Genomic DNA, 15,949 nt, shown 5'->3' with positions numbered 1-15,949 from the left:
TATCTATTTAATCAGAAAAACATGGTTTGGTGGCGATACATCGAGGTTTGGACGGTGGCCGAGGGCCCCAACTCCAAAGCGCGTAGACTCGCATGCCCGCCGCGTGGTCACCGCGTGACTGTGGCGTTGCCATGCGTTCTGGGAAGCTTAGTCATGTCTAGTAGGTTGGGCACTCCCCAGGCAGATGCCGGGAAGAAAATAATAACATAAGAATCTCACGGAGAGACCGAACTGAGCTCAAACATGAATTAGCAGCCAATTGTTTGATTAGCGATACGGGAAATTCACAAGGCCAATGGGCCTGAATTTTGTCCGAGTATGATCATCTACTAGGGAGACTCTCTTGGCAAATTTTCAGCTCAAATGGAGGAGTTTGGATGGCACTTGCTTTGCAAAGTACCACATCGGGCAGAAATATGGATGTTGAAGCTGGGCTCAAAATAATGAATGGATTGAGCTAAAATTTGGTGGGGGTGGTTATTTGGGCATAGGAACGCACTGTAGAAAATTGATACGATTTGGACATGCCAAAGTGGTACTTCCTTCACAATGCTATTCCCTGGACAGAAACTTGGGAAAATTAGCGGGAGAAATTGGATAAATGAAATGAGCTCAAATTTGGTGTAGGTAAGTTACATAGGTATGGTCATGCCCTGGTAAATTTTCAGATCATTTGGGTAAGCCTAGCTAGTACTTACTTCACAAAGTTTCTCTCGAGATAGAAACTTTGGAAATTTCCTGAGAAAGATTTACCAGGAAAATGGAGCTGAATATTATCATGTGGCAATGATTTGGGTATGGAAGAGTGCCCAAAAAGTTTGAGGATAATAGGAGGGATCTGGATAACACTTGCTTTGTAATGTGCCAATCTGGCCATAAAATATAAATTGAACCTGGGCTCACATAGATGATTTTACTGAGCTGCAATTTGGAGGAGGGTGATAATTTGGGCATATGAAGGAACTGTATAAATTTCATGTCATTTGGATATATAAAAATGGTACTTGCTTCACAATGCTTCTAGGTGGAAAAAAACTTTGGAAATTTGCCGAGGAAGATTTACTGGGAAAATGGAGCTGAATTTTGTCATGAGGCAATGATTTGGATAGGAAAGAGTGCCCAAAAATTTTGAGGGCAATCAAGAATATATAAATAGCACTTCCTTCACAAAGTATTGTTGTGAACAAAATAGGAAAATGAATATTGTTGAATTATTTTTGAACTAGGCAAGGAAGGATTTTTACATATTTGACGAAGATATGACCCAAAGAATTTATGAGATTTTTTGGGGAATTTTGGGAATGACAGAAATATAGGTTGCTTCACAACCTAGGGCAAAAATTGACACATGGACATGACACATAGGCAAAACTGATGAGATGGCGCCTAGTCATCACAACCCACCACAATTTACAAGGCTATGACCATCTATATTGGTCGTTAACAACTAGAGGTAAAGCAGCGAACCAGCGTTGTTTGCTTTATGACCATTTTGTGTAAGGAAATTACGACCTTTCTCACCAAAATGGTCGCAATGGTTTAGGGTTTGCAGCCCCCCGAACAGCTTTTGACCAATTGGTCTCAAATGGTCATAGATCTATGACCAATTCTTTTAGGGTCACTGACAGAAGGTCACTAGTTGACATATTTCTTGTAGTGAACAATGATGATATTATAGTACAATATGCTTCTGGCAATCTGACACCGATTGAACTGCTGCACGTCCACCGCGGGGGCGAGGGCGAGGGAGAGGGAGAGGGCGCTGTAGTCAAAACCCTCTCCTCGTCCTGCGAACCACTGCACGCGTGGGCGAGGGAGAGGCGTAGTAAGCAAGGTTCTCCTTGTTCGTCGAGTTGACGGGACACATCAAAGCAGTACTAGTACTAGTCCATACTGCATCCTTTCCGGTTAATATGGCTTAACTTGAAACGAGAAAAATATATTGGCGGTCAACGTATGTAACAATACGCTCTTTACGGTCACTATATATAGTTTTGCGGTTATTATACGATCACTAGCTCATAGTAGAGCACCGTATTGCACCCTACTGACCGACCACATAGTCGACGTGGCACTTTGTTGACTGGCTAAATTGTTACCTGGTTTCTGGGTCCGACCTGTCAGTTGGTAGAGCAAATAAATCAGTTAAACAAAACTTTACGCAGGCGCGATAGGAGTCCAACCCTTGCGCGTGAACCACCCTGGCTGTGTATGTGAGTGCATGCACGTGTACTCCCTCGGTCTTCCAACAAAGAGTGTACATCGGCTAAAAAACAAAGAGTGTACTACATCTACATTTCCAATGCATTTCGCCTTTAATCTAAATCGATATTGATTGACTAATGCACCAACTTGTGCTCTAGGTATAGGCTACATGTCTATCCTTAATTATAGCATGCAACGACCTTCGTTTAATCTTCTTCTCTCAATGGTCGCATGCACACATAAGTCTGCTACTTTTGGCCATTAATTATGCCCTGGTCAATGTGTAAATCTCTAAATGTACAGTCTTTCACGGACGTAGGGAGTAGGTTGAGCACTTGAGCGTGAGCGTGTGTGTTGCGTCGTGTGATGTGTGCCACATGGGTGCGTGAGTGTTGCGTACGTCCATGCGTAAATGTGAGTGTTGCATGTTGCATGCATGCATGCATGCATGCATGGGGCTTACTCCCTCCCATTTACATGTTCATATTTCAAGCTTCCTCTGTTCCCTCCATATGGTGATACTCCCTCTGTTCCCAAATACGGAGTAAAATCCTCCCTCTGTTCCCAAATACGGAGTATTTGTCTTTCTAGAGATTTCAACAAGTGACTATGTATGGAGCAAAATGAGTGAAGTGAGCGTAGAGGCATAGGGATAATGTAGAAAGGAAGTCTTCGCGATTCATTATTCCCCATTTCGGTCAGAGAGAACTATTCAACTAGTATTCACACAGTCAGAGAGAACTATTCAACTAGTATTCGCAGTGAAGTGACAATACACGCTGCATCAGATGGGTCACTTAATTAATAAGCTAAACCAGCGTGTTGGTGTTACTAAATCAGCCTTACCCAGTACTGCCATCATGTTTGCCAGTAGATCACACTTCTGTCCTCCATTAACTGACATATGGGACCTCTTGTGGTAGACCCACATGTCATCGGTGTAACTATTTACACTCCGAAGGACGGTATATCCTGGTAGTAGTACTAGTAGAATTGAGATTTAATGCACTTTGTTCCCCGTCTTCCACTCTTCTTCCTCCTCTCTTCCCCATCGTCGGCCGCACACCAATTCCCCCCGCTCACTGCTCGCCCGCCCGTGCTATCTTCCTTGGTAGCTCGCGCGTACCATATCCCCCCGCTCACTTCTTGGCCACACGAGGAGAAGCTTCTTCGCTCGCCCGCCCAAATCCACTTCCCTACTGGCTCGCAGGCATCGAAAACCCCAATGGCAGAACTGACTGACACGCAGAGCCGCGATTGGAATGACATCCCCGTTGTTCTCTCGGAGCAGATCTGTAATCGTATGGACCTACTCCGCACCGTCCGTCTAGCCGCATGCTCGGTGTCTTTGTACCGTCTACTCGTCTGCAAGCGGCTGGCTCTTTTCAAGACACCCTGCTTGCTGATGCCCGATTCTCGCAGGTGGCCCAGACACCGACTTGATGATCCTACGGAGGTTGCCGTGGTGCCCCTAGACATGCTACCACTACCCGTCCACCTGTCCTTCATGCGCGGCCACTACTGGGCGGGCATGAAGGCCAACTGGATCATCCTCATCCACCAATCCAGTACTCTATGGCGTCTCGTGGATATCTACACCCAGCGAGAGATCGCCCTTCCATCGTTGGATACTGCCACCATCGAGCCTCACGGCCCGCCGGACACTCCTGCCTACTACGCACGAGACGTGTCAAGCTTTTGGCTCGACCTCTGTTTGCTGAAAATTCTAATCTGCGAAGTGCCCACACCATCAGAAGACTACATGGATTACAGGCTCATTGCCTTGTTCAACATGGGATTAGTCTATCTGGAATCCGGTCGCCATACATGGTTATGGCTCATCGTCAATCCTGTTGAGACAACATTTCTGTCTGATGCTATAGTGCACGATGGCATCATTTATGCGGTCGACGCACAGATTGGCTGCCTATACTGGTGGAATCTATCGTGGTGTAATTGTTCTATCTCATCTCATCTTTACCTTATGAATATGACTGCCTGTTCATTATTACAATTTTAGAATAGATAGTATGTATATAACCACATCATTGCTATATGTTCCTCTCATTTCCTAGATTTTTATGACCACACATGTTATTGTTAGAATAGATATTATGAGCATAACATCATGATTGCTATATTTGCTATCATTTCCAAGATTTTTATAACAACGCATGTTATTGCTTAGAGTTGATATGAGAACAGTAGTAGTAAGTGCTATGGTAGAATATGAGTAGGCTCTGTCATAGCTGTTTTCCTCTCATTGTTACATGATGTTTGAACCATGACATATTGCTAGAATATGAAAGCCATTGGCTTATTTTGTTAACTTGGGGTATGATTATGACCACGACATTGCAATTCTCTGTCTATGATATGTGTCACTGTTATAATAATCTTAATTCCACACATACTCTGAACATGATTGTTTATTTTTGTCCTTTTGGTCTCCAATTTGAATTGTTGCAGAAGACGCAAATGCGATGGCCTTCATGATTCCAGGACCTGGAATCATACCAGCCGATGGGGGGTGGTTTATCGCTTGTTCAGCTGACGGCGGTCATTTGATGCTCATTCGCACGTACCAAATTGACCAAACCATTACATCAAACCACATGCAGTACAATGCCTGGGGCGTTCGTGACATTGATGGCTATGGCTGCTTCGTGTCCAACCAATCATCAATCATATCACCGGCGATGATTACCGTGCTATGCAACTTCCATTCGCCAGGGGGACTATGTTTACACATCATACCATGGGTTTCATGAATCACCATATCCAGAGATTCGTCGACACAGCTTGTTGCCAGATAATATTCAGTGTGTGAAAGGCATCAAGCTTCCATGTGATGGATGACTTTTGCAAACCCGACATGCGGCGATGTGGTTCATGCCAACAGCAAATATGCACAACTTGATTCGTACTGATATCTAGACTGAGCCATGTATTCTGCTGCTGTAGCACGACCCTCTTTTGTTGGATATTATGTACTGTTGTTAGTTTGAAGCACTCCTCTGGTTTGAAGGATAAATACCTTTCTGGGATCAAGTGCAGTATATATGTACTGATAATGATGATGGAGATGCTGTACAGTATATATATATAGGGCTGGACTATTCTGTTACTAGTAACAGAATAATATTCTGTTACCCCTCTCCCCTATAAGGGCCCGATCCATTTTGCAAAACCCGGTGCTGCACCCCCACCCGAAAACATAGAGAAAGCCCACCCCACTCCCCAGCATCTTCTCGAACCACCTCTCCCCGACGGCTCCGCCCCCTGCTCCCACGCGCCACAGCCCGCCGTACCCCTGCTCCCATGCGCCGCCGCCCGCCGCCTCCTTTCTCCCACGCGCCGCTGCCCGCCGCCTCCCTGCTCCCACACGCCGCCGCCCGCTGCCTCCCTCCTCCCATGCACAGCCGCCGCCGGCCACCTGCCCCTCCCTACCCACGCGCCGCCGCCGGCCGCCTGCCCCTCCCTACCCACGTGCTACCCCCGCCGAGCCAGCCTGCTCCTTCCGCTCCGCCGTCCACGTCGCCTCGCTAGCCACCTTCTCCCCCGCCGTCGCGCGCCTTCTGGCCGGTGCTCCTTACGGCACCGCTCGCCGCCCCTTCTCCAACCTGTAGCTCTGCCGCCGTGCTGTCCTCATCGGCCTCGGCTACGTACCTCAGTACAATCCCGTCGTCCCAGGCCGTTCACTTTTGCCACACGCACACGGCGTCTCTCCGGCGACTGCGGCCGGGAACATGCGGCCCTACTCCCTGCTTGATTCTCTCCTACCCAGCTCCTGACGGTGAAAATCTTCAGCCTCATGTTGGAACTTCCAGTTTATTTCGAACTGAACTGATGCTGCTCTTTATTCAGGCCCGTGGAGAAGGCAGAGAAGTCAGTGTGTGTTATTTGTAAATTCTCTTCCCCCTATCTCATTTCATTTATGTTCTGGATATGATGTTCATGATGGAAAATTTGTGTATGGTGTAGTTCTTGTTTAGATGTGGGGCAAGTTCCAAACAATAGAACTTGAGAAATTTGAAAACCCGAATTACTGGGGAGTTTGCTGGAAACAAATCATGTGTAAGTTCCCCGCACATATGCTGGTCCATTCATGATAAAGATATTCTATGGAACATTTGCAAACAATAAGGATTTGTGGTTTTGGTTGTTTTACAAGCCATGCTATGGCATGTACCCTATACGTTTGTAGGTCTATGTTTTTTTCCTGTAAAGCTAGTTAGCATCATAAGACCAACTGTAGGATATATATGTCCATTATGAGGAATAGTTTTAAATTCAAACAATGAATTGTCTCGCTGTAGTACTAATGTTCTAAGTCGGCATCGTGTTACCGAGAGGTTTGCGCCGTGTAGTCAAAGTTTCAGTTAGTGATATATATTGTACATCTTTCTTTTACATGTTTGCGCATTGTTTAGGGGATAAAGTAAGAGATGAGTGCTTACGTACTTTATCTTGAACCTTGATACATCTTGGCACGAACTTGATGGTAGGAAGATGCTCAAATAAGGTTGCGTCTGGTTGTACCAAATACTTGCACTCCTCTGAACTGAGAGTACGCTTGAGTTTCCTATTCCTTCTAATCTTAATAAATTGAATTTTTTTGGAGCTGACTGAACCAGGTTATCTTGATAGGAGTCCAGTGTTAGTTACTAAATTCTAGTCAGAGTAGTGTAATCAAAGGAATGTAGATAACTTGTGTCCTGGTATTACTTGTACAATTGCGTTGTTGTGCTGCACACTTGTACTCACATATTATTATGCTGCGATACTAGTTCTGAACATGTTGTTATGTTTGTCACATGCAGGTTTCTCCCCATTCTTCCCGTCTTCATACTATGCCTTTCATACCATATATAAAAAAGCTCAGTCTGAAACTATAGATTTGCCCAGAGCCTTGATCTAGGCCATTCTGAATAAAACTTCAAAGAAGTCTGAAATGCACTGTAGTATATAAAGCCTTGTTCATAATTGGATTCTGATACAATCACTAGTTTGCTTTTAGAGAGAAGTAACTCTAGACTCTAGAGTAAGAAATCAAGATTGTAATATGTAGGCGCAAGAACATGACTCCCTACTTGAAATGAGTACTCTTTTGTTTCAGCTAATACTTCTCACTCTGAATTCCAAAAGTGGATGCATATAAGAACAATTTAGTAGACTACTAGTAGTACATCATTATGTAAAGGACGATGTAATTACCACAACCTCATTGATTGTAGTATTGTTTTAGGATTGAGCTTGGGTTTAGTTTGTTAGGTACAGTTAGAGCGTATCTATTGAATTGATTTAGAGGCCTACTGTTCAGAAGTTTGATGAATTGTACACTCGTCAGTCTGTGTGTGTTGTTATTTAGTTCCACTGGATGTGTGTGACAAATCGGTTTACTTTCTTAGTTCAGCTAGTCTTCCTCTTTAAGTTTGGGCTTCGCTCACCTGTTCGCACTTGACAGAATCGAGCTCGTCCATGGTTCATAGTCCAACTGCTATCTCCGCCTCCTGTCGCTCAAAGAATCACGTGCAGGCCACCTCGTGCTCCGTAGCTGTATCCGGCTGGGCTACTCATGCGACAAGCTCCTCTTCCAGGTCTGGCAGCCCCCTGTACTTCGTCAATCTTTCAAAATTTGATCCTTTTTTTGCAGGATGCCGAAAAACACGATGCAACATTTATGAAAAAAGACATGAATTTAGAGGAGGATGCAACATTGGAACGTAGAAGACCCAGTTCACAAAAAAAACTAAAAAAATAGCAGGAATAAGCAGCAGTTTCCAAAAATGAAGGTATAATAAAGTTCTGAAAAATGCTATGAAATTCTGAGTGTTGCAATTCAGTCCTGTTCATTTAAGTTTCATAAAAGAAGTACATGCCAAACAACAAGTAAAGTTTGACAACAAACCTGTAGTAGTACATCAGTATATACCCCATTAGTAAAAATCATGTTAGGGTGTTTTCTCTATTAGTGTTTATGTTAGTGCCTGCAAATTGAAAGAACTGTGGAACTGACCCGTTGGCATTTTTCCGTAAAAACGTTGCTACTTGTTTTTTTCCAATTCCAGGTTTACATTCTAGCATACCTTTTTTGTCTTATCAATTACTCGTCTATCCTTCCTTGTAGATGGAGATGTGTGCATCCATACATGTGTTCTGGACTTATATGGTGGTGTGTGCGTGCTGCTGTATCCTCTTCTGGCCACTCTAATCTACACCATCAGTACAAGCCGATGCATCACCAAGGTACACTGGAATGCATATGTGTTTCTTTTATGGTGATGATTTTGGGAGTAAACTATGGAAAATTTAACAAGAGAAATATGCGTTGAGATCACTAAAGTAGTGACCTAAAATGTTCTTATATTTCTTTACAAAGGGAGTACTCAAGTCCACCTTGCAAACCAGTAGCAGTTCTATAGTGCAAACATGCATCAAATTAAACCAAACCTGACTTGAAGCAAATTCATATCTGAGTGTTTATTCTGTAGCTCATCGATACTCATATAAGCCCTTGAATATCTGGGTGTTTATTACTTTCAACTCTGAAGCTTGACATGCATATTTGGGGATGGTTTCAGGTACTAGTTTGGAACTGTATCTAACCCATACTATAAAATTTTTCAGCAGTTCGACAGGGGTTGCGGGGTTCAGTTCGACGATGAAGAGCCAGGCAGCCGGCCTTTGCATCATGAACTGGCACAGTTCGATCTTGTAAGAATTGGAAATTCCTTGATGTTGAGTGTGTCAGTGCATTTTCTTGGCAGCTTTGCTACTCTAGTTAGTAACATATCACTTGCTAAATCAAAATATTTTGGATGTTCACTTTCCTATGTTTTGTTGAATAATTCTCATGCTTTCTTTTCTGAGAGCTACAAAAATCATAGTGCTTAAAATACCGATGTGTGTGTCATACTTGAATTGAATAAAGTTAGAGGAGAAAGTACCCCTATTCCATTACTTTGACAAGTACAAGTACACCTTTTTGATAGTATAGTGCATGCCCGGTGCGGGCCCTGCACAAATGGCGTCTTCAGCTCACCATGCTACCTCCCTCCCGCCTGTGGGTCTCCGTCCCTATTCAATTTTTCCAGTGCATCTTTATATTTTGTGTGTGTGAGTTGGTAAACCAAGTGTGGCTACTGCCCACTGATTCCTTCCTAATCCCCCAATTTTTTCTTGCAAAATACATTTTGTGGTATGATCTACTACTAAAGATAAAACATTTAGGGATCTAAATATTTGATCAGAGACCTATTACATGTTGCAGCTAGCTCGAACTACATTTATAATGCGCAACTCAAAGGTCTGATGCTATTGGTAAGATAAGGTCACATGAATCCCAATTAAATGCGAAGCAAAGGGTGAAAAATGGGACCCTAGAAATCACTATTTGTTTCCTATATAAAAAATCAATACAATATCATTGTTACTTATCATTGTCTTGGACATAAAATTCAAACATGAAGACTTGGTTTCTTTCTTTTCTATAGTATCATGATGCATGCTTTGGCCGGTGCTCTTTAGTTAAATGTTATTTTGTTCAGACTATTGTCATCACTCAAGTGGTTGAACTGTAAGTTTAGAATTGGCAGTAAACCGTGCAGTATCTTGATGCATGCTTTTTCTACACAGGCTTTACAATAAATCATGCATTTTCCCATATACACAAGGTGCTTAGTTTCTAATTAGTTTGGGCATTGATCTTTTCAGAATTGATCGCGTAAAAAAACAACTTCAGCATGCCAATGAGACCTTTTCAGTAAGTGCTTTGACTTTGTCCATGTGTGTAATAATTGCCAATGGTGTCAAAATTAAGCTCATCCTGTGAATGAACAAGCAAATGTTCCCATTCAACTATAGATATTTTTTTCTATCTCTTGATGAAAATGTTCCAGTATCATGTACTGTCAGCGTTCACTTACCTAGTAGAATAAAAATAGATGCAATGTGTTTTTTTTCCTGTTAATGTCTGAGCCAAAACTGAATTATGTGGGGTTAAATTTTAGCTGAATGCAGCAGCAGGAGACACAAGATCACCTCCGGCGCCGCTGGTCACATGAAGGCCGTCAAAAATGGTATATTCTCCATAAAAAGGTGTTTGCTTATCTATATTCTCTACTGTTGAATTATAGCACAAACATTTGCCGAAACGGTATGCTCAGGACGTCTATTTTAATTGCTTAAACACAAACTTGGTGCTCTCAGTTCAGTACGTGAACAATCATCAGTTCGTGAAAAATACATATAACATGCTTTTTTGTGTGGGATTTGGGCGGTGCCTAGTCTGGCTAAGAATGCCTTAATTGCTGCTTTCTTTGCTCAGTTCAAGTGAGAGAAAAAATCTGTTCGAGAATATATATGCAGGAGGTTGGGGGCAAAAAAATTGTAGCTAGTGGTTTCGATGTGTCAAAAGATGAACATTTCTTCTTAAATTAAGTTTGCATCAGAGCTATAGCCATTTTCTTCTAAATAAGAAGTTTTACATAAAACCGAATAACTATCTTACAGGCAACTTACACAAAAACCCACCATTAGGATACTACATCTCTGATAAAAATAGTGACTTGTTTTCTTCCTTATTAACTTCACTTTTGTTACTTTAGCATATGTTCTGCTTGTAGAAGTCTAGATTTCTTCTAAATGTGAAGTTTAACTTCCCTGGAATTTTGGTTTATAGATATGGAAGAACAATCCTGAATAGGAAGTTTCTTATATTAGTTCAGTCCAATATCTAATTTTAGTCCACTTTGAATCTTATTTTTAGTTCAGTACATTCATTGCCTAGAATAGCAACGATCTGTTAATCTGGCAAGCAAATGAATCTGAAACCTTTATGTTCGGGTATGACTTGGTATTGACTTGCTGCTGCCTGTCATGATTTAGGAGGTTCGGATGACTAGGGACGCGAGCACCTGCCGGAGAGCTCCTCCTCAATGAGTAATTGGCCTTGTGGTGCACTTGTGCTCTACACATGTTTGTCTTAATGCCTTTTAAAGAAAAAAACATGTTTCTAATGTTCAATAGTATGGTCCTTCTCAGCAGATGTTATACAGCATACATTTTTTTCAGTACAAACTTTTAGAAAGTTTCTTTTTGAACTTCTCACAATTAATATACATGAACTTGATTATCTTTTTAATGTGTACTGATATCAGCTTCGTTGGATTTTTGTGCGTGTTCTTGTAACACAATTAGTTCAGATCTCGAGAGACCATAAGTTCAAGTTCACTAGTATTTATAAATGTTTATTGTAGTATAGTATTTACAAATTTCTTATAATTTCCATGGGTCGGGGGCTGTACATATTTCTTATTTCTATTGCTATAAGTTCAAGTGATCAAATGCTATAAGCTCGCATGTTATTCTACAATTAGTTCAAGTGATCATTGTTTTATTTTTTTGTGTATATGTCTAAGAGTAAACTTTGTGACCTGAACTTTCTACTTACTTCTTAGAGAAGGTCCCTTGGAAAAGATGACTAGCTTTCCAAGTTGGGTTATCCTCATACAGTATATATTTTAATATGGAATAGGAAAATATATTTGCTTTGCAGAGCATTAGATTCTCGAAAAGTAGAATGGTTGAGCTAGTTCAGTTTTTCACTCCATAATTTGTTTGCTATTCGGTTCATCTAATTCCATATCGTAAGTACAACTCCCTTTATGTTTTGCATCTTCATATAACACTAAACAGGCACCAGAGGATAAGGTGAGAATATATACTAATAAAATGTGTGGTGGCATTGCCACATTTGAATTTAAACCACTAGCATTTTTATACACAAGGGCTTGTCCTGGGAGAGCCCTATATAGGCATGAGCACTACTGTTACAAACTTTAATCCCCCATCTTCCGGCCTGCAGAGCATTAGAAAAAAGTTCAATTTTGGAAATTCATTCAGTTCTCTGGTTAGTAGACTAGTGGTTCATCTTGCTAAATCTTGTGGTTTAAAGTTTCTTTTTTGTTATAGCAGTTCAGTGTGTATTTTAAGAAGAAAACCCAACAACAACGGCTGCACTGGAGCCGCAGGACTACTATTGCTGATAGGTTTGTGAACTAAAAAACATTCTTTTTATGTTCATGTGATGTTTCATATTTTTGTGAACTGATAGTTGATGCTCTTTGTGGACTGATAGATGATACTTGTTGTTAACCGATAAACTAAATAAATGAGATGGATGTATTATCAGGTCGTGAAAATGATGTAAAAAATATGTGCAATTCAGTGGATGAGTATTATGTATGTCCTTCTAATCTGAAGGTAGTGGCACCACTAAGAAAAACAAAATAATCAGTTTTTTGTAGCCATGGAATGGGCATTTGGCTCAGTAATCTTCCATTGCTAAAGGTACTGCCTCTTGAGTTAATTTATGAAACTGAAATCATCCTTTTTATGTTTTCATGTTGTCAAATAAAACCATTTTTTTGGACATGTAGCGCTCAAGCTGTTCACCCTTACCACCACAAGCCGTTCACCTCCGCCACACAAGGCCGTGTGACGACGCAACTATCAAAACGTTCACCTCTGCCACAGGAGGCCGATGCAACGCTAAGAATGTTTTGTTCTTTTTCAGTACATGTTTTGTGTGCTTTTTAGTACACCTACTTAATGATTCTATGTCCAATTTCCCATGTTTAAGTGTTCTTCCTATAGCACAACAGAAGTTGTGTGTTATGCTTAATAAGCATTTGAGAAAACCTTGTATGGATCAAAACTAGCATATGTTCTGTTCTATTCTTGTAAATGAAGCTCCACTTTTGTTTTGTTTGAGGTTACTTGACATAAAAATTAGTATATGTTCTATTGTAAAAACATATCTAAAATGTCATGATGCATGCTACCAGAAATCTGAAAATACACTCAGTTCAGTTCCTATATTTTATTCCAGTTCAATTTAGAACTATTTGCAACTGTTCAGACTCGAGTGTTCCTATATTTTATTTCAGTTCAATTTAGAAGTATTTACAACTGTTCAGACTTGAATTTACAACGGAAAAACATTTGGAAGTTTAGCGAGCGAAAATACTTGTTAGATTCATTTAAAAAGTGTCGTATAGTTCAACTTTTATATATAATAAATTCATAAAGAAATGAGGGAACAATTCAATATGTGTGTGTGTTAAAAACATAACAGTACACTGAAATTTGCTACATACTCGTCGAAAGAAATCACATCAGTTCGAGAGGCACGGAACAGAAAATTTGGTGCCAATAAAGTTTGAGGGAAAAAAACAACTTTAAAAGGAAACGTGAGAAGCTCACAAATTAATTCTGTGACATTGACGTCCAAGTTCTACAACTGATCCGTACAAACAAAAACGGTGGTCCGTTCTACAAAGGAAAATTGGTTTAATTAAAAATATTGATTGGTACAAGTTAAAAATGGTGGTCCGTTCGAAATAAAAGAAATGAGAGAAATTCAAATTGTAAAAGTTCAAGCAAAAGGAAACCCCATGCAATTCAAATGGTAAAAGTACAAGTCGTAAAATAAGAGAAGTCCAGAACATCGTTGTAAAAAAATGTTTAGTTCAAAAAAAAGAACAAAAAACATTTTCTTTTTGAAAAAATATCATTCAGTTCGATGATATAAACCATGCAAGTATAGGGCCGACGATACAATAACATTCAGTTCAACAATATAAACCATGCAAGTTCAGGGCTAGGATATAGTAAACCGTTGAAAATTTACGAGAAAAATATTACCCAAAAAACAGAGCAAACTGTAGTTAGTGAAAACACGCTTAGTTCAAACCCATGCAAGCGTCAGTACAAGTACCTTTTTTGGAACCATTTAAAATTACTCTACAAAAAATAGCTCAGTACAAACATACACATATATCAGTACGACTACTCTGTTTTCAGACGAGAAAACAGCAGGATCCGTCATGCCGTATTTAAGATTACTCTTAAACGGTTGCGAAGTAGAGAAAACGTCCAACATAACTAAGTTTCGCATTTTCGATAGCTATCCAACGGTATATTATTTGTCCCATTTCGACAAACTTTCTAAAAAAACCGCGTTCAAAACCAATTTTAACCATATTTGAATTCGTATTTAAACCGTAAGGAATTAGAAAAAACTTTTAATACGCAAAAGTTGCGCATTTTCCATAGCTTTCCAACGTCGTATCATTTGCGTCAATCGGACAAACCGTTTGCAAAAAACAGTGAAAAAGTGTTTCGCCCAGAATTTCACCATTTTCAAATTACTTTTAAATCAAATAGAATTTGAAAAAATAGTAGATATATGGAATATGCGGATTTTCACAAGCTTTCCAATGCCATCTCATTTTCTCAATTCCGACAAACCGTTTGAAAATTAGGTCCAAAATATGATTCACGTTTTCGGTTTCGATTTTTTTTCAAAACTGCTCTTAAATCATATTTTTTTCCTTAAAAACAAATTATAAGATTGTAATGTGGATGTAAAGAGCTTTCCAACGATATAGTACATGCCCCGTTTCGACAAAAAAAATTGCAAAAAATTTGATCTAAAGAATACGATTTTTAATAGCAACAGAAAGCATCAGTTCAACCACTCGAATTTCATCAGTTGAACCTCTTGAATTCATCAGTTCAAGTAGGGTAACAGAATACGCGTAACAGAATAGCCCAGATGTGTGTGTGTGTGTGTGTGTGTGTATAGTGTGTACTTGTTAGTTAAACCTATGGTTAAAATGTGACACTAAATACGACTAGTAAGTAGTACAGTAGCAGTACTAGTATACGTCGGTCAAATTATTCATCATGTCCACACATTAAATTGACGTGACAACACGCTGCACGTGAGGTGACACAAGAATCCCGGCGGCGTGTTCGGGTATTCTGGACTTCAGATTTGGAGTACCACTTATCTGTCGAAATCTTTAATCATTCACTTAAAATAGTCGATTGATCATACATTGAGTACCATATATTTGGAATTAACCGATGCAAATCGAAGAAGGTTTGGCCAGTGCTGTCTGTTGGCGTCAAGTTCTATCCCATGGATCAGGAGCTGATCGAGCACCTTGAGGCCAAAGTGAGTGCTGACAGCGCGAGATCTCAACCTCTCATCGATTTGCTCATACCAACCATCGACAGCGAGCACGACATATGCTACACCCATCCTGAGAAACTTCCAGGTAAGACACCGATCGGCCTTCTACTTGCACAAACATATTTCTTTTTTTATAGCTCTATTTTTGTTTTTAGACGCAGACCTGGTGAAGCAATTACAATTTGACAGTTAATAAAAAGTGAAACAAGTGACTGCAACATGCCAAAGATGTTATGATAATGCCAACTGCGTACACTAAAACATGTATTCGACAATACTGCAGGTATCACACTGATTGGCCTAAGCAAGCATTTCTTCCAGCACAATTCCGGGGCGTTCAAAAGGGGCACATGGACGCGTCGCAAGGTACAGACGGAGTGCGCCATGCACGCGATATGGCACAACACCGGCAATACCTTGCCGGTGACGGTCAACGGCTGGCATACGGGTAGCAAAAAGGTTCTGGTGCTGCACACCAACAAGAACTTCGACCAGCAGAGGACCAACTGGGTGATGCACCAGTACCACCTCGGGGACCTGGAGCAAGAGAAGGAGCGGGAGCTGGTCCTCTGCAAGATTTTCTACCAGACGAACACTAGGGCCAGTAGTAAAAAGATTATAAGTTAGTTTGGTATTGGTACTTGTACTACCTTGTCATCCGCAAGTTGGTATTGTTGTTAACGATCTTTTGGTATGAAC

General features: G+C 40.7%; 1 protein-coding gene and 1 long non-coding RNA gene across 12 annotated transcripts; both read left to right on the top strand.

Annotated features, from left to right (window-relative positions):
• Positions 1–5,411: 5,411 nt before the first annotated feature.
• Positions 5,412–13,219, top strand: LOC125515087. Of its 11 annotated transcripts, none has more exons than XR_007286780.1 (10): positions 5,412–6,001; positions 6,073–6,093; positions 6,190–6,282; positions 7,673–8,000; positions 8,336–8,454; positions 8,836–8,922; positions 9,922–9,970; positions 10,218–10,305; positions 11,095–12,558; positions 12,648–13,219. It is a non-coding gene; the product is annotated as an uncharacterized LOC125515087 (long non-coding RNA). The 11 variants fall into 11 exon arrangements; XR_007286778.1 differs by having other exon boundaries at positions 6,073–6,110; XR_007286786.1 differs by having other exon boundaries at positions 6,073–6,282; positions 7,673–7,805; positions 7,862–8,000.
• An 877-nt stretch (positions 13,220–14,096) lies between these two features.
• Positions 14,097–15,835, top strand: LOC125516949 (NAC domain-containing protein 75-like; the record flags this gene model as incomplete). Its single annotated transcript, XM_048682202.1, has 3 exons — positions 14,097–14,186; positions 15,158–15,335; positions 15,534–15,835. Coding segments are annotated over exons 1-3 (570 nt in total), but the record flags the coding sequence as incomplete, so codon positions are not given.
• Positions 15,836–15,949: the final 114 nt, after the last annotated feature.

The sequence above is a fragment of the Triticum urartu genome, chromosome 6 (assembly GCF_003073215.2).
Source record: "Triticum urartu cultivar G1812 chromosome 6, Tu2.1, whole genome shotgun sequence".
NCBI classification, from domain to species: domain Eukaryota; kingdom Viridiplantae; phylum Streptophyta; class Magnoliopsida; order Poales; family Poaceae; genus Triticum; species Triticum urartu.
The sequence above is the reverse complement of the archived record's forward strand: the minus strand, read 5'-3'. Positions and strand labels throughout refer to the sequence as shown.